This window comes from Hippocampus guttulatus, chromosome 8 (assembly GCF_054856545.1).
Source record: "Hippocampus guttulatus isolate MCC_2025c chromosome 8, RoL_Hgut_1.0, whole genome shotgun sequence".
In the NCBI taxonomy this organism is placed as follows: Eukaryota; Metazoa; Chordata; class Actinopteri; order Syngnathiformes; family Syngnathidae; genus Hippocampus; species Hippocampus guttulatus.
The window spans coordinates 14,539,186-14,563,677 of NC_141268.1; the positions used below are offsets into that span (position 1 = coordinate 14,539,186).

The 24,492-nt window shown below is 42.1% G+C and overlaps 1 protein-coding gene and 1 long non-coding RNA gene across 3 annotated transcripts; both read left to right on the top strand.

The window, feature by feature from the left end:
- The first annotated feature begins 2,776 nt into the window (after window positions 1–2,776).
- Window positions 2,777–20,944, top strand: fgd5b (FYVE, RhoGEF and PH domain containing 5b). Of its 2 annotated transcripts, none has more exons than XM_086118782.1 (21): window positions 2,777–2,930; window positions 3,585–5,772; window positions 8,497–8,650; window positions 8,963–9,021; window positions 9,086–9,116; window positions 9,508–9,659; window positions 9,744–9,900; window positions 12,089–12,179; window positions 12,261–12,311; window positions 13,171–13,229; window positions 14,328–14,399; window positions 14,577–14,645; window positions 16,048–16,131; window positions 16,278–16,357; window positions 16,455–16,551; window positions 16,659–16,796; window positions 16,901–17,003; window positions 17,687–17,823; window positions 17,930–18,055; window positions 18,162–18,319; window positions 18,903–20,944. In XM_086118782.1, the coding sequence occupies exons 1-21, from the start codon at window positions 2,921–2,923 to the stop codon at window positions 18,937–18,939; spliced, it is 4,053 nt and encodes a 1,350-aa protein (XP_085974908.1). In that variant the 5' UTR covers window positions 2,777–2,920; the 3' UTR covers window positions 18,940–20,944. The 2 variants fall into 2 exon arrangements, with proteins under 2 accessions (XP_085974908.1, XP_085974910.1); XM_086118784.1 differs by having other exon boundaries at window positions 17,930–18,028.
- Window positions 20,945–22,471: 1,527 nt separating this feature from the next.
- LOC147201339 (uncharacterized) lies at window positions 22,472–24,432 on the top strand. Its single transcript, XR_015101593.1, has 3 exons — window positions 22,472–22,529; window positions 23,586–23,678; window positions 24,338–24,432. It is a non-coding gene; the product is annotated as an uncharacterized LOC147201339 (long non-coding RNA).
- The last annotated feature ends 60 nt before the right edge of the window (window positions 24,433–24,492 follow it).

Here is a 24,492-nt window from a genome sequence, read left to right on the forward strand (position 1 = left end):
TCAGGCTTTTCCAATCTGTCTCCCTCGGAACTGTTGAGTTAATTTCATTGCTCTATTCTCATGCATGTCCAATGACAATAAATTTGATTGCATTCCAAATTTCATTCCATTCAAATGTTGGCACGATAACGTGATATGTCTTATCAGTGGGGGTCTCCGACCTTGTTGATGATTCCCCCTAGACTGAAGAGTGTTTCATCATCATCCAATTAGGAAGGTCAGCGCAATATTCACACAGAACGCAGGCCAGATGAGGTGGAACACGTCAATACAATATGCACAATGAAGATGATGACCTCACTGGTGGGCTTGCACTTGTTCTGCTGCCTCAGGAAGTACATCCTCTCTTTCCTGTTCCTCTTTGGAGCCCGGCCGGGGAGGGGGTGTTCTCACTCTTGTGTTTAAAGGATCACAGCCAACTGCACTGCGTGCAAGTCTTTGAGATACCTTGTTTTTGCAGCTTATTCGAATATAATGGCAACATAAACAAGCGAGGAATTGGTTGCGAAAACGCTACCTTCTTTTTGGGTTTTTTTGCTCGATGGAGGTGTATAAAAATTGCAGTTGTCTCAGAAATAGCAAAGAAAAAGAATTGAGGGGTCTCATGATTCACCCATAACAGCACGTTATAGCAGATGATTTGATGTTTACATATTTGAAGTTTTCTGCAACTTTTTGCAACATATTTTTTTTTGCCAGAAAATTCCCAAACGTTCAGCATCATTCAGCTTTCGACGTCGCGCTTTACTGTTTTTTATCAAGTTTAAATCATTTAGCAAAATTGCTACTTTTAGTAATTTGTTGAAAGTGAATGTCATTAGCGTGCTGGTCCCTCAGGATTCCATCCATCTATCCATTTTCCGCTTATCCTCACAAGGGTCGCTGGTGGTGCTGGAGCCTATCCCAGCTGTCTTCGGGCAGTAGGCGGGGGACACCCTGAACCGGTCGCCAGCCAATCTCGGGGCACACAGAGGCGAACAACCATCACTCACACTCGCACCGAGGGACAATTTTGAGTGCTCCATTAGACTGCCATGCATGTTTTTGAAATGTGGGAGGAAACCAGAGTACCCGGAGAAAACCCACGCAGGCCCGGGGAGAACATTCAAACTCCACACAGGGGGGCCGTAACTGAAATTGAACCCGGTACCTCTGCACTGTGAGGTCAACGCGCTAACCATTCGGTTGCTGAGTCAACCGTTCTCGAACGCTGCTACCCTTTTAATATAGCGAGCCGAAAAATGTCCCAATTAAAGTACTGTAATCAGCGCACAGATCTATTTATGTCTAAATGATCAACAATGAATACTGAGAGATGTTTGCTTGAAGAGTATGTTGTGGTCTTTATATGCCATTAGTACTTTTTTTGGGCATAATCATTTTCCACCTATGCTTGTGTGGGCCACCTCATGTTTATTCAATGAGCTGTCATTAGACTCTGAAAGATTTATTGACTTCGTATGAAAGGATTGTACGAGCCAATGGGGGTCAAAAGTGGAGCCACGTTATGACTGTCAAGAAGCCCAACACTGACATTGCTGTTTAAACCCACAGTGAAGGATTATTGCATATTCTGACTAGTAAAATATGTGTAATGTGTCATGGAGCTAGTCGGAATGATTTCATTTATTTTAACCACAATACAAAGAGTAGTCCACAGTAAGTAAAATAACTATCGGTAAATTAATAGACACACACAATAGCATTTCAGGCAGTTTATGTGTGAACATCGTGTCTGTAGGGAGGGATGTGAGGTTTGCTTGTTCAGGAAACAGGGAGAGCAGCTTCCTGTTATGTAGATGGTTGTTTGGTAATCCGACTGTTAGATTTGTGTTTGTATACGTTTCTGTGGGAAAATAGGAAAGGATTAGAGAAGCACATAATCCAAACACATGTGGCATAGGCAGACTGTATGTATGTTGATGTTATGTATTCCTTTATTTGGAGGCACATTATTTGATCTGTGTTTATTTTATATGCAACACCTATCAATTAAAGATGTCACAATCGCTAATTGTAATTTTTTTGTCGTTATTTTCCAACAAAGTCAGACTCTGACTGTTAGCTAGCAAATGCATGAATGTTACATGACAGTGGCTAGTAATAAAATCGCAACATTTTTTATATTACAATGGTGTTTTTTTTAAATGTACATATATCTTCTCTTGACATTGCACCATTGTCATTCTTAAGTTTTTAATTTTCTAATTTCTCAAAGGGCATCAAGTCTCTGTCGTGTAGTATTTGTCTTTTGAATGCTGTGTATAAAGGAAGTACAATGTACAGTACTTTGTATGCAGCGATGGCTGTTTGAAAGTGCTCTATAAATACAGTTGAGTTAAGTTGAGAAGTGATATAAAACAAAGGTCCATATTTGGTTCCTGCCACATAAGGTAGGCAACCATGTGATAACTCTCAGCCAATCAGTCAACAAAGGTAACAAAAGTTAGCGTTCCAGGTTAGAAATTATACTTGAATATTGATGTATTTTGTCAAATAATGGATAGTTATTAAAAATAGTGAAATGTACCGAGGTAAAATCGGTGTTATGATGTGTAATAATAATAAAAATAAATTCATGTATTTTCGCATGTATAAAAATATAATTTGTATGACTTATTTATGTTGATTGTTATTTCAACAGCTATGTTGTGTCTGTGTAAAATGTTTTTTCCCATAAATTCCGCGAGTTTAATACTTTAGTTGAGCCCACCATTAACACACACTCATACACCCACACGCACACGAAGTTTGTGTGTGTGTGTGTGGCCATGAAGAGCAGCGGCGTCTCTTGGATGGCGAGGAAGCGGCGAACACCAGCTGAGTCTTTTGGACACTTTTATTCTTTTCGTGATATTTCATATTGAGTGAGAGCTGCTTCTGTGGACGACATGTGGCGGGAGACGTTAGCTTCGTCAAAATGAACACAGGTAAGCTAAAGATTTAATTGACAATGCAAGTGACGCTCTTGTAAATGTTGCATTCATCATCTGGAGTATCAACTTCTTCAGTATATGTATTTCATATTTTTTTAAAGCCCTGTAGATTTGAATAAAAACGAATTTAACAACATTTAATACTAAGTTGGTTTTAGTCCATTGGTGCCTTTGCTTACTTTGCAGCAATATGAATGAATTTATATACTGAGCTGAGTTGTCTTTAAAATGTAAATTAGGAAAGCCATGATTAGCTTCCTCCTCTGAGTGTTCATGTTTTCCAAATGAAACACATTTATCACATATACATTGCTCTCCATTTGTCACTGTCTATTACATACGATACAGTCCTGTGGTTGCATTCTAAATGCATGAGCAGTTGCTTTAAGGGGCATTGAATCACAGGAAGCCACTCAGGGAAATCCCTTCCATTATTGTTCCTCCAAAGGGTGGACAAGCATTCTCCAAATATACCTTAAGAACCAAATCTACACTTTTGAACTTGACAGTTACACAAAACGTTAAGAATTTTAATGAATACGCAGGGGTCGCATTACAATTTGACGTTTCAGGGACACCCCTCGAGTGAGCTGCAATCTATTTTAAGGTACATCATCTTACCGTTTCCTTTTCCTGTTGTTCCTTCAGACTGCACCAACGAGTCCCGTGTCACTCCAAAGCTATCGCTTGTTTATCCCACCCGCGTGACGCTAATGTCCGCAGCCAGGGGTCCCAAACCTTCCGTTGCCCCCAAACCTATTCTGAAGCTCCATTCCAGGGAACCCTTCCTTTCAGGTATCCCAGAGGGATACGTTAACGGGGGTCTCAATGGAGAGACATTTTCTGACCAAGATGAAGTGTCATCACAAAGACAAACTTTCAGTGAGAACCAACTTGATCAGGAAGAAGAGATACTTCCAAAGACTGATGAGGACTGGAGACTAACGGACAGTGCCCTCGCGGAGGAAGTGGATTCCCTGGATACGCTGTGGACCAGCGACGACCGGCTCACCGTTGACTCGGAGGATGCGGTGGAGATGATTGACACCACAGACGTGACAGAGGACATGGACGAGGATGGCGGCGAGGCGCTGGCCGACACGGATGGCCTCTCAATGGGAGACATTTCCGTAAACAGCGTTGATGAGGAAAAAGGGGCCAGGATAGAGAAGATACCGCCGAGGCGGGGAGAATTGGACCACACAGCCGAGTCTCTCAATGATGATGTCCTTAGTCAACCCAGCCAAGAAGCATCCACTTCTAATAATGGAATCCCCTGTCAGAGCCTCAAGGGTGACCACGGAAATGGTGAAAATCCGCAGCTCAGCGCCCTTGAGGAAGACCCCACCATTCAAATTGGTGACCACAAACAGATCTGTCATGAATCAAAGAGGCACATCGCCTTGGAAGACTATGAAAGCCATGAACCTTATTATGTATCTCCAGCGGACATTATCAAGAAAGATATGATCCCAAATCAAAATAAAGCTTGTGGTGTACCAGGCAGTCCACTTTCATCACCGAGACAAGGTGGTTTCTTGTCGGAGAAGTACCACAAGAGTAAAGGCCAAATAGACCCTGTAGGATACCAGAGAAGTAGGTCTGTTACAAGTGAAGAGTACAGACTAGATGCCTTGTTGAATCGTTTGTATTCTCAACCCAAATTCCGTCTGCTCTGCACCTCTGATAATTCGTTGACGACTTCTTTCGTGGGAAATCAACTGGTTGTACCAGGAAAGCCCGACTTCTTCAGGCATGCTTTGGGCGATGACGTCAGTGATACAGACATCAGTGACGACCACCTTTACGAGGATCCTGGAGATGATCGCGCCGAGTGTGAAAACGTATTTCCTTTGAGCAGGAGCACATCGGGACTATGCTCTCGCTCCTTGTCGCGTCACATGGACAGCGAGGTAGGAGGGCGCCTCGTACATCGACCCAGGTTCGGTCAGAAAGGACCCGTGTTGAGCAGAAGCCCCATGTTGAAGGCCTACCCCAAGCCTCACTATCTGCCCCTGTATGCCTCGTCCTCCACGTCCACGTCTGCTTGTGCCCACGGAGACCCCGAAGGCTCTCCTTGTGGAAGGTTCTCTGGATGCACACCTCTTTCATCCAGTGGATTGTCTACACCCACGTCTGTAATGGACATCCCGCCGCCTTTTGAGCTGGCCTACATCACCAAGAGACCCATCGCCAAGAGTTCGCCCTCACTGCTTATTGACGTGGAATCCTCCGAGAAAAACCGAAAGAAGAAATCCTCCATTAAACGCTTCCTGATGCTGAAGTTTCGACGGAAAGCGGAGAGCAAGCCCTCCAACCTGTCCTCGTCCGAGTCCTCAACAGAGTCCAGCCACGTGACACCCAGCAGACTGCTGGATCCGGAAGGACACAGTGTTACGAGTTCCCCGCGGCTCCTCCATCGCTCTACTTGCCAACCTCAAACATCACCTCAGCCAGCGCCTGCCTTCTTGTTCTACCAGGACGCCACAAGAACAGGAAGATCGGCAGCCTTCCTCAATCGCAGCGTGGTGCGAGTGGAGTCGTTTGAGGAGCGCTCCCGTGTGCCTTTCACACCGCTGCCTCTTACCAAGCCTCGCTCCATCTCCTTCCCCAATGCGGATACCTCAGACTATGAAAATGTTCCCGCTGTTAATTCGGACTACGAGAATGTTCAAGTCCCCCAGTGGAGGGCCGTGCAACCGCGGCCTTTGGGAGACTTCTTTGAGCGCCCCACGCGGATGCTGTCGTCTGCCAATGAAACGGATGGTTACGTTGATATGAGTAGCCTCCCTGGCTTTAACGTCAAAGCTAAGTCATCTGAGCAGGAAGAAGAGAGGTGAGTTGTGCTGCGTGTGGAATGACGGTAATGAGTTACAGAGGGAGGTTGAACAGGATCCTTTTGAGAACCTCGGACCTGTTCCAATTCCAGTACTATTCACCATAGAAACTAATGGAAATGTACGAGTGGTTAGAACAGGGGTGTCAAACTCATCCTAGTCGCGGGCCAATTTGGAGTTACGTCCTCCCTCGGAGGGCCGTTATGACAGTGAAACCACAAAAATGATTACTTGTACACAACAAATTAATAGACGACTAGCTTTGAAATCAATCTTTGAAAGTCAAGTCGATTATAATAGTGTGTTCAAATTATTGTTCAAGTAAGTGTAAATAGGGAAGCAAAATCTCAACGTTATTTATTACACATGACGATTTGACATTTAGGGTTCAGATTTTAGCAAGTGGACACACATGATTTGCTTTCGCGGGCCACATAAAATGACCTGGCGGGCCGGATCTGGCCCCCGGGCCTTGACTTTGACACCTGTGAGTTAGGACATGCTGAGGTTCTGTGTCTTCTGTTTTTCGTGCGGGTTTTCCTCTCAAAAACATGTTAGGTTAAGTGAAGACTAAATCATGAAAAGGTGCGAATGTTAGAATGAATGCTTGTTTGTCTGGATGTGCCCTGCGATTAGGGGTGCACTGATGAACTGAATAATTCAACGTATTTGACTATGAAAAACGCTGAAGCAAAATCTCAGCATCGAAGCTTCACTGGGATAATTTTCACGTATTTCCGCACTTACTAATGTTACTACAGTCACACGCAACACTCCATGTACATTGCTTGTACGTGTGCACAGGATGCATGCGTGCTATATTTATTTTACATGTGCACAGGATGTTTTAATATTTTGACATCACTTATACAGCTGCACACAGGGTGCATGCATATCGTGGTACCACGACACATGCACATGCTTTCTCCTCAGCTTTTTGGGGTTGAAACACTTTATTGTTGTTGGGGAAATGTTGTCATTCATCAATCATGTGTGTGAGACAAATAGCTGAAAGAGCATTTATTGGTATGATCAGCGAAGCTGCGCCGACATTATCACCCGCTCACCCCACCCCTTTACTGCCTTGAATTCCTGCTGGCCATATCCATGCAGGCATGCAGTCCACTCGGAATGATTAATAGTCACAGCGTTTTGGAGCCATTGCTTTTCTTAGTCCACTCAGAAGCACAAGATCGTATCTTCTTCTCTGCATTCTACTGTGTTCATCTTGTTGCTTGCATGATTTGTCTGTAGTACTGTATAGGGAAACAAGTCACGCGCTCTCAAATTAGTAGCGCAGACACATGCGTTGAATGTTGGTGTGAATAAATGTAGTTTACTTTGGTCGTACATTTTAGGTTCATACGGCTAGTAAATGTAAAATGATCTAGCTATCTCTTGTTCTTTTTACGTCCATCCATGCAATTTCTATAAAACGTGTCCTAAATTATTCACACTCCCATTCAGAGGATAAAGAATATATGCCTGTAAGTATTATCATATCATCTGTCTTCATGTCTTGTTGCAATGTTTGTGTACAGATATCTGTTGCTTCACCTAAGGGTTATACCACTATGACACTCGATGCTATTCGTTAGCTTTACTATAGCATTTTGTATCGTGTGTTAGCATTAAGCTAGCAGACTTTCCTAAATCAAAGTTATGCATTTATTTTAAATACACAACTCATAATTGTCTTTGTTTAACAGTAAACTCCAACGTGGAGTGGGCAGAAACAGCTTGAAGCCAATTTCTGGGAAGAATTACTCACTATCTGCCAAACTGCTGCTTGTTGTGGTGTGTCTTGAGTTGCTTTTGCCGCGTACATCCGTAGGTCATTTTCGCTCATTTTTGCTTGCAAGTCAAAGCTAAGTTTAGCTGTGCGATAGCCCGAAAGCAAACTATGAGCAGCTGCTTCAGACTTAACACACTCAGCCATGACCACCAGGCAGACGGAGAATGAATTGTTTCTCTCCTTGCAAGTTTTATGGCAGTATGTTTTCCTCTGCGTCCGCATTTAAGAAGTGACAAAATCGGCGATAGACTCGACATTAGCCCAATATAGAAAGTGTCCACATGTCGTTTGAGCTTCGCGCAACCTCTGGTAACTCATCCAAAGATTTGATCTGGTCGTCAGTAATGAGCCGTGGTGCTATAATGACGCTCGCATATGTTGTTCATATGTCGCTCATTTGCATCTCAGTGGGGTTGAAATCCATTGATGCTTGCCGCGATCACTATTGCATCAACGCCGCAATGTAAAGAGGCATTTTATTTGCATATGGCGTACACTCCCTGTCGAGTTGCAGCCAGTCAGCACATACACCGAGGGCTCCCTGTAGAGGAGGACCAGCAGACTCCACTTGAGTGCGGCTGCCACTCCAGGCCTTGCTGAGCCCACTTTATTGGTCGCAGTAAAGCTGCAACGTTTCAACTATTCTCACTCGCTTCGAACATTCACAATTTTTATTGTGGTGATATTTCAACATGGGGGATCACAAAGGACTTGGAAGGCTAATAAAAACGATGATTTATTGTCAAATTAGAACACGTTAGTCGCGACACCGACTGGACACCTACATAATCTAAAGAGATCACCAAAACATTCATTGGAAAATGATATGAAATTCTGCCATTGCTTTACAAATACTGTCGCGGTTGTAGTTTCCTGCTGTATGGAACTGCACTGCTCAAACAAAGTATCCTTCATTCCGTCTCTGCAGTGCTTATACAGAAGCCTACAAAGTGTGTTCACTTGCTGCTGGTCCACAAAGCGACCCGGATAGTACGGTCAATGGACCCTCAACAGCTGATGAAGATGCCGGACGCACGTCAGAGGAGGAAGATGCAGGTGGTGAAAGCAACTATGATAAACAGGTACATTTGGACAGATTATGACTTGTAATTTCATTGAAATGTATTCCAGAGAGCAGCGTAGCACAGTTGTGCACATAGTCCTGGTCATGTCACATGTTTACGTGATCACTTGTTGCTAGGCAAGCCAAACAAACATTTCCATTTTCAATTTGGGCCGACTCATTCGGAATACGGGGTATGGAATTTGCCTAAAATTGTGACTTTACAAGATGGCTGACTTGTTCCATTTCAGGAAAGCCAAAATGCATTTGCTACTTTGGTGTTGTGCATGTAACACGATGGGGTTATAATCCATATTTCAACCCTTTACAGGTCGACGGTCGATCCCGAGCTTTTTACATCGCAATGGATCTACTCGACACTGAGATGTTGTAAGTTACCTCATCATCATTCAAACTCAACTGCTCAATTCATTCTGTATTTTTCTGTTTGTAGACATGTGAAAGCACTCAAGCTTCTCCAGGAAGTAAGTGATGGATCCATTCATTTTCTTTTCTCTGGATTTAAGGACCTTTTTTTTAACTTTACTTTCCTCCCCCTCTGCTTAGAATGTACAATGACAGAAATTGCCAGTATAAATCTGCTTTCCCCCCTTTTTTTTAAACTTTGTTATCATTAAGGGACATTTGAAAAGACTCATTGCCAGTGTTAACGTCATTTTCTTAATGAGGTCTTAATGAGTCAGGTTTTTTTCCACTTCCTTTTTTAAAAGAAAATCTGCTAGTTAGCTTCATGAAGCAGATTCTGCAGCAGATAAATGAAGTGAAAATACGCAAAAGAATATTGTGCCTTAATTGGACATTTCTTAATGAAGAGGGTGTACATTTAAAAAAAATACGTCACCCCTCGTGCCACAGGACTTTCGGGAAGCAGTTGGCACTGCAGCGACGGATGACGGAGAGCCTGCTTTGGATGAAAAACGACTTTGTGAAATTCTCAATGAGCTGCCTGATATTTACCTTCTGCACCGCACAATCCTCACCGAGCTGGAGAATCGAACTCGGCAGTGGTGAGGAATTAACGCACGTCTCCATTGCGCATACTGAACTCGGAGAGCTTGACGTACACTGCCTCTTCTCCTCTGTCAATGTAGGGAAGAGAGCCAGAAGATCGCAGACATCTTCCTCTCCAGGAAGGCAGAATTCTTGCTCTTTACCACCTACATCGGCCACTACGACCGAAGTATGAACCTACTGGAGGAGAGCTGTCGAACCTCAGCTGCATTTGCGGCCATCGTCCACCAGTTTGAAGTCAGTACATCGCTGACACATAACACGCGAGTCCTTCATTTTAGCATGCACGATGCAAGGTTCATGTTTGAATGAGAATCGGGTGCAATACCTCAACCTCATCAAACATATTGGAGTGAAATAGAACAGTGGTGCCCAACCACCGGGCCGCAGACCGGTACCGGTCCATGGGTCATTTGGTACCGGGCCGCGCAGAAAGGATAAATAACTTACATTACTTCCGTTTTATTCATTTCGGAATTTTTTTTTATTTTGAAAAATTCTCTGTTACATCTGTCTACAGTATGTCTCTCTTGACACGGGTGATGGCACGCTTCTTGGTCACGTGATAGGTTACTGCTAAAATGAAACCCAGGAGCTAGCAAGATGAGTTAAAAACAAAGGTCTTGGAAAGTTTTTTGGGGGAAGGGCAAAAGGCCCAGGCAGGAGACAGAAAAGGAGCCTATGACTTTCAAGGAAAAGAAGGAAACATTTAAAAGACAGTATCAGGAGTCCTACCTAAAATACGGATTTATCTCAACGGGAGATTCCCATGCACCAAGCCCGTATTTTTAATGGACTTTTTATCTGCGGTCTATCTTATTTTGAAGGCACCTTTAAACGTTACCATAGTGACCAAAGAGTGTTGCGGCCAGATAGGACGGTTCTCGTGTCATGATTCACATTTATTATGGTTAGAAAATACCACAGTTTTCATGCAGGTCACATTATTTTGTTGGATTTATCCGACCTTGAAGGCCAGTCCCTGAAAATATTGTCTGACATTAAACCGGTCTGTGGGGCAACAAAGGTTGGGGACCGCTGAACTAGAACTTACTGTCTCTCGTGAACATTAAATGATATTGGGGTGACACAAGACACTCACGCTACTATGGACTTGGCTAACATGTTTCTGGCAGTAAAAGAAAAGAATCACTGGAGGGGTACAGGGGGGGAAAGGGAAGTCAGATTCTAAATTGTAAGACTGAAATAATATTTTATAATTATGATTTAGCATTAGGTCCATCACCAAAAACAAAGCTTGGACTATGTGTAGATTTCGTTGTCCTTAAAGGATTTAAGAAGATATTGTGTGTGGTAAAATATTGTGAGTTTCTACCAGTGCGTAAAAAAAAAAAAAGAACCCCCTTTTTTTTTCGTTTTCTAGCAGAAATGAGCTTCGGTAATTTGAAGATGGAGGGGAAAAAATGTCGTACTATCACACTTTTACTATTTGCAACACACAACATCCATAAAATGAAGATACATTTAATTGACCAATTGTAGGCAAAATGTCAAAACCACAACCAGGCTGCATTAAACAACATAGACGGACATTTGGGCCCCGCCCCCCACCCCCCCGGCCATATATTGCACACCCCTGGTGTAGCACGGTGGTGCACCTACATAACAATACAAAGTTCAACCTTCCTCGGTGCACAAAAAACTCTTCATTGAATTTCCTCCAGACCGTCAAAGGGCAGCACTCAGCTGTGTTTTTTTTCCCTCCTTGGTTCAGTAACACCTTGCTTTTAACGCAGTTGACATTTCGACGTCCGCGTGCATACTGACTTTCCTGTGTTGTAAAGGTCTTTTAACCATGAAGAATGGCCTGTCACTCCCTTGCTGCCTTTTCTTCTCCCCCATGCAGCCCTCTCTGCCTTTATTCTGTGGCACACAATGCCGTCCGCAAGACATCCGTTATCATCTGAAGTTTTGAATTTTGTCACAAAGGTGGACGCAAATGCAAATACGAATGACAAATGAAATTCGAAGGCATCCAAGTATCAATGAGGCACAGTAAACACTCTCAGCAGCTATATGAGGAATTGTCTACCACTCTGACAACGGCAGTCAAAATTGGGGGTTTTTTTTTGTCTATATGGGTTGCATGTTAGGTTATGTGACGACTCTTAAGTAGACCCAACCTCTTGCCCAAAGTGAGTTGTAATAGGCTCCAGCTCACCCGTGACCCTATTCAGGACAACCACTGTAGAAAATAGATGGATGCAAGTCGTTTTGTGTCATTGGCCTTGTCTTAAACTGAAATAATTTGTGGTAAAGTCTGTCTGAAAAGTTCCTCTTTGTTTCCTTTTTTTTTTTTTTTCACATTCAGCAAGCAGTCTCATACAATTTTGATTGTCCACAGTTGTCATGTCATATTCTCGTGTATCCGCAGTACTACAGAGAGGATGTTTTGTGTTCACAGCAGCAGAATCCATCTGGCCAAATAGTTTCTCTTAAGCAACAACTGCTGCAGGTGATCGTGCGTGTGGCTCAGTACCGCATGATCCTAACAGGTGACTGAACTTATATTTTTGAAAAATCTGTTCACTTTTTTTCATTCTATAAGTAAACTTATTTGTCATTCTTGCTTTCAGATTACTTGAATAACCTCTCCCCTGATTCTCAAGAATACGAGGACACCCAAGGTACAATAAACATGCTGAATAAAGCCAGTATGGACACAAGCTGTTGCTCACATGGGAGTTTTACTGGCCTACGTTTGTTTGTTGTTGCCCGCGACTTTATGGGGAATTTATTCCATTTGGCATGGAGAGGTGGCCTTGAGAGAGCCAATTTAGATGACTTTACTAGAAAGAAGGTGAGCCACCAGTGGTTATTTTTTGCAATGACTGGAAATCATCACTGTGGCAGCAAACAAGTAAACAAGGCGCTTCATGCATAAAAGAAATGCGTGGGAATGAACCAAGCAATCGGTTTGCTCTTGCGGTCGTAGTTTTGCAGTGGTGTAGACCAGCGCTGCATCATAATGAGAGCTGTTTCTAATCCTTTGGTTGTTTTTTTGTTTTGTTTTGTTTTTGTTGTTATTTTGGTAGTGCAGTTCATCAACACTGTCAACACAATAATAAGATGTAGTCAGCAATTTGTTTTGTGCTAAAATGATTAACACAATAAGTACAATAATGCAAAAAAAAAAATGAAACGTGAAGCTGAATTTTACAGATCCGAAACCAAGTTGCACAGCCTTGACACTGTCAGAGTTACCGAATGTCATATGGACACACTTCAGTGACTTATTGTGATACATCATCGTTCATTCAACATACTGCATAACATACAACAAAGTGAAACATGAAATCTGGTAAAGACACACACAGAGCGAACATGAAGAATGAGGCATGTGCTGATGACCCCCCCTGCCCCCCATTAGACAATCACTGTTAACCTTTAGCTATATTCCCCAGTGGCTGAAAAAAATGTTTAATGCAGGCATGACATGTCACATTCTTATTCTTTTTTTCCTCCCTTTTGCTTGACCTCATTCAGCTGCTGTCGTGATAGTGGCGGACATTGCCGACCAGGCAAATGACAGTTTAAGACGCGGGGTGAGTATCATGTATAGTATAGCGGTCATACATGATGTTCTGACTCTGATAATATGGTTTATTCTGTATTGTAATTCAAACCTGATTTTTGCCAAAATAATCTTAGTAGAAGAGATTTGCTGATTTGAAAACGGTTGATTTATTTTTGAAATATTTGCACGTATTGTGGCATTCCTATTTACATGCGGACAAATGATCAAATGGAAGAAGTGCACCAAGACAGCATGACTATTTTAAGGGAGTACTAAAAAAGGCTGAACAGGAAAGAGATTTTTTTTCTGAAATGAAGAATGTGAATGTGTTCGTGGCTCAAGACCCTGAGTGGGCAGGACGCTGAGCCCAACGTTACCTCCAACAATGCTCCACTGCTGGACACATGCACAGCTCTCTTGTTGCCTTGAGTCTCCCATGAGCTGCTCCTTTGTTCAGAGTCAAGGAGCAAGCCCAAAAAAAGCCTCACATTTGGAAAAGCACGGCTACAAAAAAAAAAAAAAACGGCTTGCTCTTGCTTTAAGTTCTTGGAAGTGACACTACATATCACCTCCTAAATGGCCACCAATGGTGCTGGTCACAGGAAGTTTCAAGAGGGCACCATGAACCTGGAAGTACAGAATTGTGGAGACACATTTAGGTGGATCTTAATTGTATACACTGTATAGATACCCACATCCTGCATGTTTCACCGAGAAATTTAGGAAAATTGCATTACATTACATTATCCATTTCATTAAACGATGTCATACAAGTGTAAAAAGAAGAACTCTATCTTAACTTGGGTGACAAATAACAAATGTGAACCAATCCATCTCATTTTTTTTTAACCTTATGACTTATTACTTCTATATACGGTACTGTAAGGATTTTAGTCCGTGCAAAAAATATTAACTTTGATAGTAAGCAGCGACGCTTTTGGTCGATGCAAGGGGTGCCTTGAATGGGAATCTGATTACTTTGTATGTGTTTTGATTGTTAACAAAAGAACAAAATCTGACGCTGTACCATTCAATGTGTCATAACATTTTGAGAAAAATAAGTACTGTAAGTACTTTTGATGACAAAGCTCTACTCATGTCTTTGTCTTCTATTTGTTCGTGTTAGGAGAACTTGCTGCGTCTGGTCAACATCGAATATAGTGTTCATGGCCAGCGGGACCTACTGCAGCCTGGTCGGGTATGACTCTCATAATATTGCATTGTTTCAGTCCACACTGGGCCACACGCCTTTTGGCCTTAACACAATGACTCAGCTGGGAATCCCCTTTTGGCCTGAGTTAAAACAATATTAACAACAGCAATCACTAAGTGACTAATAAATGTGTGTCATTTTTATTGTGTTTCTTGGTGTCAGGTGTTTGTGAAGGAGGGCACCCTGATGAAGGTCAGCAGGAGGAGCCGACAGCCTCGTCATCTGTTTTTGGTAAATGTTACTTGTGGAAACAGACAAGCTTAGTTTCGGGCATCAAACACTTAATAACATTTACATTGCCTTGTACAGAAATGAGTAACCCAATTCAAGACATTTTCGAAATATGAGCCGTTTCTCAGAGGATTTTTAGCATCTATCTTGCCGTGTTCTAAAGCCTTAGGCAGTTGATATCTGAATACAAATGGTGCAACAATACATATAGACAGACACATAATGCGCAAACACTAGAAGTGGCCGCACAATGACAGCTTCTTAAACTTATTAAAAATTTACATGTATTACATTGACATTAATCAATTTAATTCAAACTTTGCTGCTTTATTGCAAAACTGTAATGTCATGGTTCTTTTTTTTGTTTTGTTTTGTTTTTTTAAATTAACAAGCACTTCACAAATCTTTTTGTCAGCCTTTTATGGGGGCCTGGAACATCCTAATGGAATTTCCATTCATCTCAATGATCTAAGATGATCAGAGATCGAATTCAATCCGATGTTTTGAGTGACGAGTGTTGCCACCAAACGAATTGAATTTGTAAATCAAGTCACCTCTGTATTTGCTTGATAATGCAACCGTGATCGTGGAAATACTGCCATGTAGGAGCCAACCTTTTTCCCTCTGGCCTATTGCAGACTGCTTTATTAAGAGCAGAGTTTCCTGACAGGATGTTTCTGGATTCTGACTTCCTGAGACACCTAAAAGAAAGAGGGAAAAAAAAAATCTGACAGCAGAGTAAAGATCATCAAAACCACCTCCAATGGTAATTAAGTCTCAAGACAATGAGACTTAATTACTTGTAGAAGCATAACGTCCGTCTCAGTTCACATGTCTTTTAGTATGCTCGTCACTTCTATTTGTTGGGATTTGGGACAAATGAGAGCACCATTAAAATTTAGTGCTTTTCATCCCTGCACGTTGTTTTAACATTTTTGTTAGGACTCCCAAACACACAGTCAAAAAAAAAATGGTGATAAAATTTTTTGTTGTGTCTGTCCTCTATCCTGCTGGTGTTTGCACCTTGTCGGTGATCAATCTTTATCAGCTCTGATTACTCACAGCAAACTAAAAAATGCCTGCTGGAGCTTGAGTTTCTTGATACTAAAACTCAAATCCACTTGATGAAATACAGAGGTTAACAACACAGTGTATATACATTTATATACGTATCAAAAAGATCCCAATGAGTAAAGTCTGCGCTAGATAAAGAACAATCGGCCTCGGATTCAGCCAGAGATCCAACACTATCCAATATAAAGTGCTTACATTGCCACCTAATGGAGAATAGCTTCCTTGCACCGATATAATAATGACTCGTGATTTTCGGTATTCTGCACGAATGTATTTACTCCGCTGTCTGTCTGTTGATTTATTATTGTCCCTGTGTTCATGTTTACAGATGAACGATATGTTACTTTACACTTATCCGCAACAGGATGGCAAATACAGATTGAAGAACACGCTGTCACTCACTGGGTTGAAGGTAAAAAAAAAAAAAAAAACTTTTTACATCTCTGTCTTTATTTGTCACCACAACTCATCACTAATAAATAAAGAGTAAAAAAGAAAGAAAGAAAGAAAGAAAAGTACAGTTTGTTCCTTTCATGATATCGGCAATCAAATGCCTAGGTCAGTAAACCCATCATCGAAAATGTCCAGCATGCACTGAGGATGGAGGGAAACGACATCTCCATTACCTTGTCTGCAAGGTGAGACGCAGATGATCATTGTATGATCATTCCTCGTGGTGAGGATGAATGAAAGTTTGCGATGTTTGGAGTGAGACTGCGTTGTATTATTTGACAGCTCCTTCATTGAAAGAGAGGACTGGTTTTACACGTTGAGCTGCGCTGTGAGTAAACACAACCAAGGATCTGTGCCGTTCAACACCTGCTCGGGAGAAGTAAGCGAGTACTATCCCTTCACTGTCACGATACTGTACTATGCAACACATTGGGATGAACTCACTAACGTGCGTGTGTGTGTGTGTGTGTGTGTGTGTGTGTCCAGACCAGAGATCATTTGCGTGTAACCTTAGGAGAAAAGCCGCCCACACTTGTTCCAGTGTCTCAAGTGATGATGTGTATGAACTGCACGTCAGACTTCAGCCTGACTCTCCGTAGGCATCACTGCCACAGTTGTGGAAGGGTGAGTGGCAATGCAAATAAATATGTCACGTCATAAAAGTGCATATATGTCCTTGTTTGCTCGTTTATGTCTATACTCTTCGCGGTGCCCTCCTTCCGGTGCAGATTGTTTGTAGGAGCTGCTCCAAGAATAGATATCCACTCAAGTACATGAAGGAGCGTATGGCCAAAGTGTGTGACCACTGCTACAGCGAGCTCAAGAAAAGAGGTGTGAAAAGTTGCACTCTAATAATTGCGATCACTACCTCGCCTTTTCTCTCTACGGGTTGTATCAAAAAAATAATAATACTTGGTTGTGCAAAGTAAAGAGTAAGGTGAGCCCAGAAAAACGTATCTTGATTTAATGTGATTCATTGCTGTGTGATACCAAAACTGAACAAATTCGAAATATCTCTTAGATGCAGTAGCACGACAATTACGACATGAGAGTTGACCATTAAACTGTATGTCAAAGTGGATCATAATCTTTTTTTTATTAAATTTGTAAGGGGTCCCTATTGTTTTGGCCACTGTATGCATATGTCAATTTAAACATTCATCCATCCATCCATTATCAGAGCCGCTTATCCTCACGATGGTTACAGGCAGGCGTGGTGGATTTTATGCCACCACTCTCTGAGCAGTAGGCAGGGTACACCCTGAACTGCTTACCCATTAGTACACAATAAAATACATTTATATTTCATATCAGCCATAAATTGTCAGTCAGTAACGTTTGCACATTTGAGTTCCCTTTCTTCGTTATATGATGTATACTGCATTACCAATATTTCACCACTTCTGCCAGGGTACAAAACGTTTGATCACAACCCTTCTTATTCACGCCTTAAAGAAGCGAATCATCAATTTCACTTGGACCCGCAGTTGTTTAAAAAAGCGTCTACCTTGCAGGAGAGGACACGTGTGCCCTCCCGGCAAAGAGCAGCCCTCGTGTGAGCCGCTCCACTCGTCCGCTCTCCTCCGTGTTCCAAAGCATCCACCCTCCAAACATTTGGAGGCATCGCAAAGGCATGCTCACCTTCAACCAGGTGCGTCTCCGCCCACAATGACTTGCGATTGTTGTCTGTGCAGAAGAGACGCAGACACGGTGATCATAAACGGAAGGACCGCGAAGGCTAATAACTCCTTCCACAGGTGACCGTATCGGATGAGGGCTCTATTAGCGGCAGTCTACACCGCAGCAAGAAGAGCAAGAGGAACTGGAAGAGATTGTGGTTCCTCCTAAAAGACAAGGTGCTTTACACCTACAGAGGCCAAGAGGTGAGGGGACACATGCACTCCCCTTCAACCTGTATAGAACATTTGAAAATGCATTCGATGCAGTGTGAGTCGTTACATGATGGACATTCTGATGCTGTTTCCACAGGAGAAGGTGGCGTCAGAGAGCTTGCCTTTGTTGGGCTTTACGGTGAAGCTACCGGACAACCACCAGGGAGATGACGACACCTCTAATGTTTTCCAGCTTTATCACAAAAACACTTTGTACTATACGTTTAAAGCGGAGGACAATTACACAGCCCAGAGGTGAGGAAAATGGGCCACGATCCACTTCAAATGATGACGCAATTCGTACTGACGATTCACACTTTTTGGACAAATCTGGAGAAAATATCTGAATAATTTAGAGAGCCTTGCTGGATTAAGATTTGTTTTCTGGTTTTTAAATACAGTGGTGCTTTGGCACACAAATTTAATACATTCTTAAAAAAGTCGTACTTCTCAAAAGTCGTTTCCCTATTGAAATGATTCGAAATTCCACGATTCAACTCCAGCCTCCCCGAAAAAGCATATTTTTGTCATACAATACAATACAATACATGCTGATTTATATAGCATGTGCATTTTAACTTTGTGAGCAACATTGACTTGATACGCTGTCAACGGGGATCCTAACAAGAAGCACCGTTGGTTATGTTTTTTCTTTTTATTTTTTTTTTAATGAGAATATGCGGACAAAAGTCTTGGCTAACTGTGGTTTCATCATTAAACTGGGCAAGTAAAAAAAAAAAAAAGACATTAACTATAACCAGCAGATGGCAACATTGGATCTCTTTTTCTAGTGTTGTTATTGTTCTTGTTCCTCATGTGCAACTTGTTTCTCGCATAGGTGGGTCAACGCCATGGAGGAAGCCACTGTTTTATAGGACCAGATCATTCCGCTCTTCCAAAAGCAACAACAACAAAGTGTGAACCCAAAAAGAGGGGGAAAAAATTTTTGATTATGTCTGCAAACTGGAACTTCCTCGGCCAATACTGCAGGAAAGTATTGAAAAAGACACTATGTTCTTTGCGAAAGGGGGGGGGGGACACTTTTGCCTACTGTTGCAACCTTGCAGCAGGTGTGATGCTGTGCACCACATGATGCGTTGGCCCAGATACCCGCCAGTCATGTGACGTGACCTCGATCTCTATCAGCCGGCTGATCAGCACAGTTGCTGACGGCAGATCATGGTGGGTCATCGTCAGTTTTTAGACTGGCGTGAGGAAAAACAATTAAGAATGCGCAGCTCTCCTTCCAAGACATTTTTAGAAAATGTAATCTTCACCTTCATATTATTAGTGTTCATGACTGTATTAACAATGACTGGTTTCATTTATATAAATGATGCATCTAAAGTCTTGTACTGTAATGTTTGATGCCTTTTTGTTTTTTTTTGCACTGATACAAAATGGACTACATCAGAAAATCTATACCTTCACCAAACAAGCCATAGTCATCGATTTTTATGTAGAGCATTTCGTTGTACTGTATAGTCTAGTCCAGTATTTCCCAACTTGTATTTTTGCCAGAAAAATCTCACGGCACACCACCAAAAAAGATGTCATAAAAATATTTACTGTACGAGTATTGAAATATGATGATGATCTTCTCTCTTAAATGTACCTGCTCATTGTCAAATGTGTGGACCTGAGTGGTGGAACATAAAGTTATTCTTCTGTTGTCCACACCTGGACAAAATTGTTGGCACTCTTCTGAAAAATAATAAGAACGTAAGAAAAAAAATCATCGTAATCATAAATTTAAAAAGAATGAAAATTAACCGATGACGTCATACACTTCTTTTGAATTATGCGTCAACAGGAACACATTCTTGAAACAGGCCTGGACAAAAGCGATGGTACCCCCAAGAAAAGATTGAAATCATTTGACCATAGTGACATCTTCAACCAAGGTGTGTCCTCTAATTACCGTCACAAGTGTCTTCAAACTTGCAAGTAGTCAGTTGGCCTATTTAAAGTGTCCCGATTAGTCGCTGGCCATTTTGGTGACATCGTGTGTACCACACAAAACACGGACCAGAGGATGCGAGGGAAAGCATTGCTCAGGAGATTACAAATACAATTCTCGACAAAATCTCCAAGTAGCGTGAAGCCCCTGTGATGGCAACGGCACATATTATTTAGAAATTTAAGATCCATGGGACTGTTGCCAACCTAGTCTCAGTCGCAGGCCTTGGGTCTTGCAGCAGGATAATGACCCAAAACACAGCTAAAGACGCTCAAGAACGGCTAAGATCAAAACATCAGACTTTTCTGAAGTGACTTTGGATAAGCCAAGAGGCTGGCATCTTAACTTCAAGGCTGCGAAAAGGAACAAGCCGGTCTTCTTCGGCATGATAAACTACTTTGATTGCACGCTATGTACGTAAATGAAGTCCTTGCAGTGTCTCACCAGTAAGTTGATCGAAAAGCACAGAGCGATAAATTATGTACAATTACCCTTACGTGGTTATTGCCTCAAAAGATTTTGTTCAACAAAAGATGAAGCTAAGGGTGCTCCCATTTTTGTCCGGCCTTGTTATATTTCATTTTAAAAATAATCCTGTTGAATCATCGCTGTCTGATATTCACGATTATTAGTATTTATATATTTTTTGCTTTATTATTATTTTTCTACTGTACCAACATTTTGCCCACATGTATGGCAACAGGTGGACAGACAGGTTCAAGTGGAAGAGCATTTAATTGTTCTGACTGTCACGATATGTTGCTGGCCCAGATAGATGAACAAAGATACATTGTATACACGGTATAATGTCATAAATAAATTATACTTTTGTGACCCGTTATGTGAAATTAGAGAATTTCCTGCAGTAGTAGGTTGGGACTCACTGGTCTCATCAGTGGTATGCACGAGACATACATCATGAACGGAGCTAGCGTTTTGCACTTTGGAGTGTACTTGCTGATTTATCGAGCGTACTGTATTTCCAAAACATATTAAAGCAAAGATGAACATAACAATGGGAACCATCTGCGACATGTTGCTGACCGTTGGTCTTAATATTGACATTCCGCAGGCTGTTATTGACTTCATGGGAGAACACGAGCATGCTACATGTACAATATGGAAACATCTGCACGATGTGCTTTTAGAAGCCCTCGCGGATGTAAACAGCGTGCCGCACGGCCAGCGAAAAAGGCCACGTCTGCTCTGCTTCTCCGCACCCCCCCTGAGGCTCGCTGACCCAGAATATCGTCAAGCGGGAGGCCTTCTTTCTATGGCTGCTGAGAATTTGCAGACAGGCTCGTCCTACATAGACGGGAGATAATTCATCACCCCACTCACCATTTCTAGACCCCATTCTGGTTGACTTAGTGCTTGTTGCTGCTGTGAATTCTTGTCTCACAAGGCCACTCACTGCACTCATGGGACACAAAACAGCGACGCAAACCTGATTGGGAATCATTAGAAGACTCACTTTCCATTGTCAGGACAATATTACATTTATTTGGGGGTTAGTTTAGTGTTCCATAAGATCTCCGTTCAATAGTTTACCGCTTTCCAGTCGCCAAATAAGGTACCAAAGATAACCAAAACAGTAGAAACGACTTTCACTATGACGCAATGCAATTTACATCATTGCAAACAATGTCATTGGAGTGTCCGCTGACGCTATAAATATGTATCTTTCACTTTTTAGAATTGTTAGGTGAGAAATGGGCTTAGTTTGATCAACATTAAAACATGTTTAGGTGTCAAGATGCAGACCACCTAGTGCGGCAGCAGCATGTGCGATCATCCCAGCCCACTTCCATGTTGCCGCAGGGAGAAGCAAAGCAGAGAGGAACAAATAATCAATTACCCCCCCCCCCACACACACACACACACACGCACACACTCACAGAATACTCAATAACATTGGACACATTCCTCTATGATGCGCTCAGCTTTGAAATCATTAACGACTGGCACAACTGCAAAAAAGATGAGCTCTAGCGTGATTTCCGCGAGTTTTGGGCACTGGATGTCTTGTGTCACAATTACTGATGTGGCAAAAAAATACTCACATTCTTGACTTAAGTACAAGTACAGCCACTTGTGATAAAAAGTACTGGGAATGAAAGTAGAAGCACTGTTTAAACTCCTTTGGTAAAAGTGTGAGTTTGCAATAAAACGCAAGACCACTTTTTGTGACATACCTGACAGTAGTGCATGATGATCTGTGGTCTGTGGCCCCATATTAAGAAAAAACATAACAAAACAGCCAATCAGGGACTTTAGGTTGACAATCAGTTGCCACTTACACTTGTACACTTGTAGTGTGCACACCCTCCTAGTGATAGCTTTGCTGAAACTATGATGGAATGTCCACCTCCAGAAAAAAAAAAAATGTCCATCCCTCTTTTGCCCCAAAAAAATCATTATAAGACTAACAAACAGAAGCAGAGCGAAGGGAACTCAGGCAGCTGAGTGAATTCTGAAGTGAGAAAATGAGCAACATGTCTGCAGGTAAGTTGATTACCTCTTTTTTTTTTCATTTTAGTTGATTTTACAATAATTTTAAAAAAATTCCATGGCTTTGGTAAGGTTGTGAACTATGAAAATAAATGCTCAAAAAACACTTGACATGTAGCTTTTGTTCTTTTTTCTTCAGATGTTACAGAGGTAGAAACTGTTTTTTAGTCACAATATCTTATTGTCATGTGAGCAAAAGAACAAGTTTATTTTGACAAAGTGAGGAGTTGAAAATTCGCTAACATCAGTTTACAAATCTAACAAATACTACAGACACCTGAAAAATCCACTAAAATGCAGCTGAGTATTTGTATTTATTTATTTTTTTTACTTCCAAACACACACAACTGGGTATTCGTCGAGATCCGGCATCTCAAATTTGCAGCCTGCAAGATGATTGCGGTCTCTTATTTGACATCAAAGTTTAATGTCAGTGTCGCCACAACATTTTTTTTCAGCGTGTTTGCCCTGGCCCTTTTGTATTTTTTATTTATTTTTTAATCACTTGTAGGCTAAGGCTCCCGACAGCTTTTGGCAATGCGTAATTCAGAAATGACTCCAAGTGGAAGGAAAAGATATCCTGTCATCCAGTCCCAGTCATGTCTTTTTTCAAAACCTGCCATGAAGAGAAAGGCTGACGATGAGAACAGCCAATTTCAAGAAAAAATGATTTGTTTACTTTTTTGAGCACACAAAGACCGCAATCGTTCACATTCCGCAGAACCATTAATGTCCTGAGCTCTTTATTAATAAAGATTGAGACGATCGGATGAGTCGTTCTTTTTTTGAGGACTTGAATCCCTTTTTTGGAATACTTGATACGGCCCGACATAAGTTACGTTTTAATACCCGTTGTATAGACTTTTTTTCTGTTCCTGCCTGAGAAGAAGCTTCAAACCACATTACTTTTCATCTTTCATTGGAGTGTGTGGGTAGCACAGCCTCGGGGTAGAATCGGCAAGATTATGTTACGTAACGGTGGTGGGGATTTAAAGAAACAACTGTGTCCACTTGATGTGGTTTTCACGTTTCTGTGCTTGTCTCATGCAGCTCGTCACCTACCAGACGGCCGAGACAAGATGCAGTGGCGCTCTGAGCTCATGTCCCACTTTGCAAACTCTGTGCAGCCCACGCTTGCAAAAGGTGATGTTACACCTTTTCCATTTCCCTGGAATTTTCAAATATAGCTCTCCTTCTTCTATCCACAGAACACGGAGTGGAAAACCCACATAGCCTTCTGATCATTCTGTGGCAATCTGTTCTGATGTGACCGTTTTGTCGTCTGACGCTAACTGGGCAACACTAGCAAGACAGGCAGTTAAGCTCAAATTGACATATTTTAAGAATTCTTGCATAATTGAAAGTTGTTTCAACCCCCCCTCTGTGTTTTAATTTTTTTTTTTTTATCATAGACTAAATAGTATTAGGCTTAGTGATACGCGCGTTGAGCTCACAGTGCAGAGGTATCGGGTTCAATTCGAGCTCTGGCCTCCCTGTGTGGATTTGCATGTTCTCCCCGGGCCTGCGTGGGTTTTCTCCGGGTACTCCGGTTTCCTCCCACATTCCACAAACATGCATGGCAAGATGATTGAACACTCAAAATTGTCCCGAGGTGTGAGTGTGAGCGTGGATGGTTGTTCGCCTCTGTGTGCCTTGCGATTGGCTGGCAACTGGTTCAGGGTATCCTCCGCCTACTGCCCGAAGACGGCTGGGATAGGCTCCAGCACCTTGTGAGGATAACACGGTTCGGAAAATGGATGGATGGATAAATAGTATTAAAAGCAAGTGTTTGTGGTCTGCAGGAAAAAAATGTGTATGCTGATCTGAATACCTGTTTCCATGCGTTTGGGTCCACCTGCACTCCACCATGCAACAGTGCCTTCACCGTGCTTTTGTGGGAAAAGCCAAAAGGTAGGCTCAAAGATAGTTACTGTCGTTGGTCTTCCAACATGTTCAG

Bases quoted from the DNA above. Each gene is read 5' to 3' on its own strand.
- fgd5b (XM_086118782.1), top strand. The intron at 16,132-16,277 runs GTAAAAAAAAAA...TCAAATGCCTAG, and splicing joins TGTCACTCACTGGGTTGAAG to GTCAGTAAACCCATCATCGA. The intron at 16,552-16,658 runs GTAAGCGAGTAC...GTGTGTGTCCAG, and splicing joins TCAACACCTGCTCGGGAGAA to ACCAGAGATCATTTGCGTGT.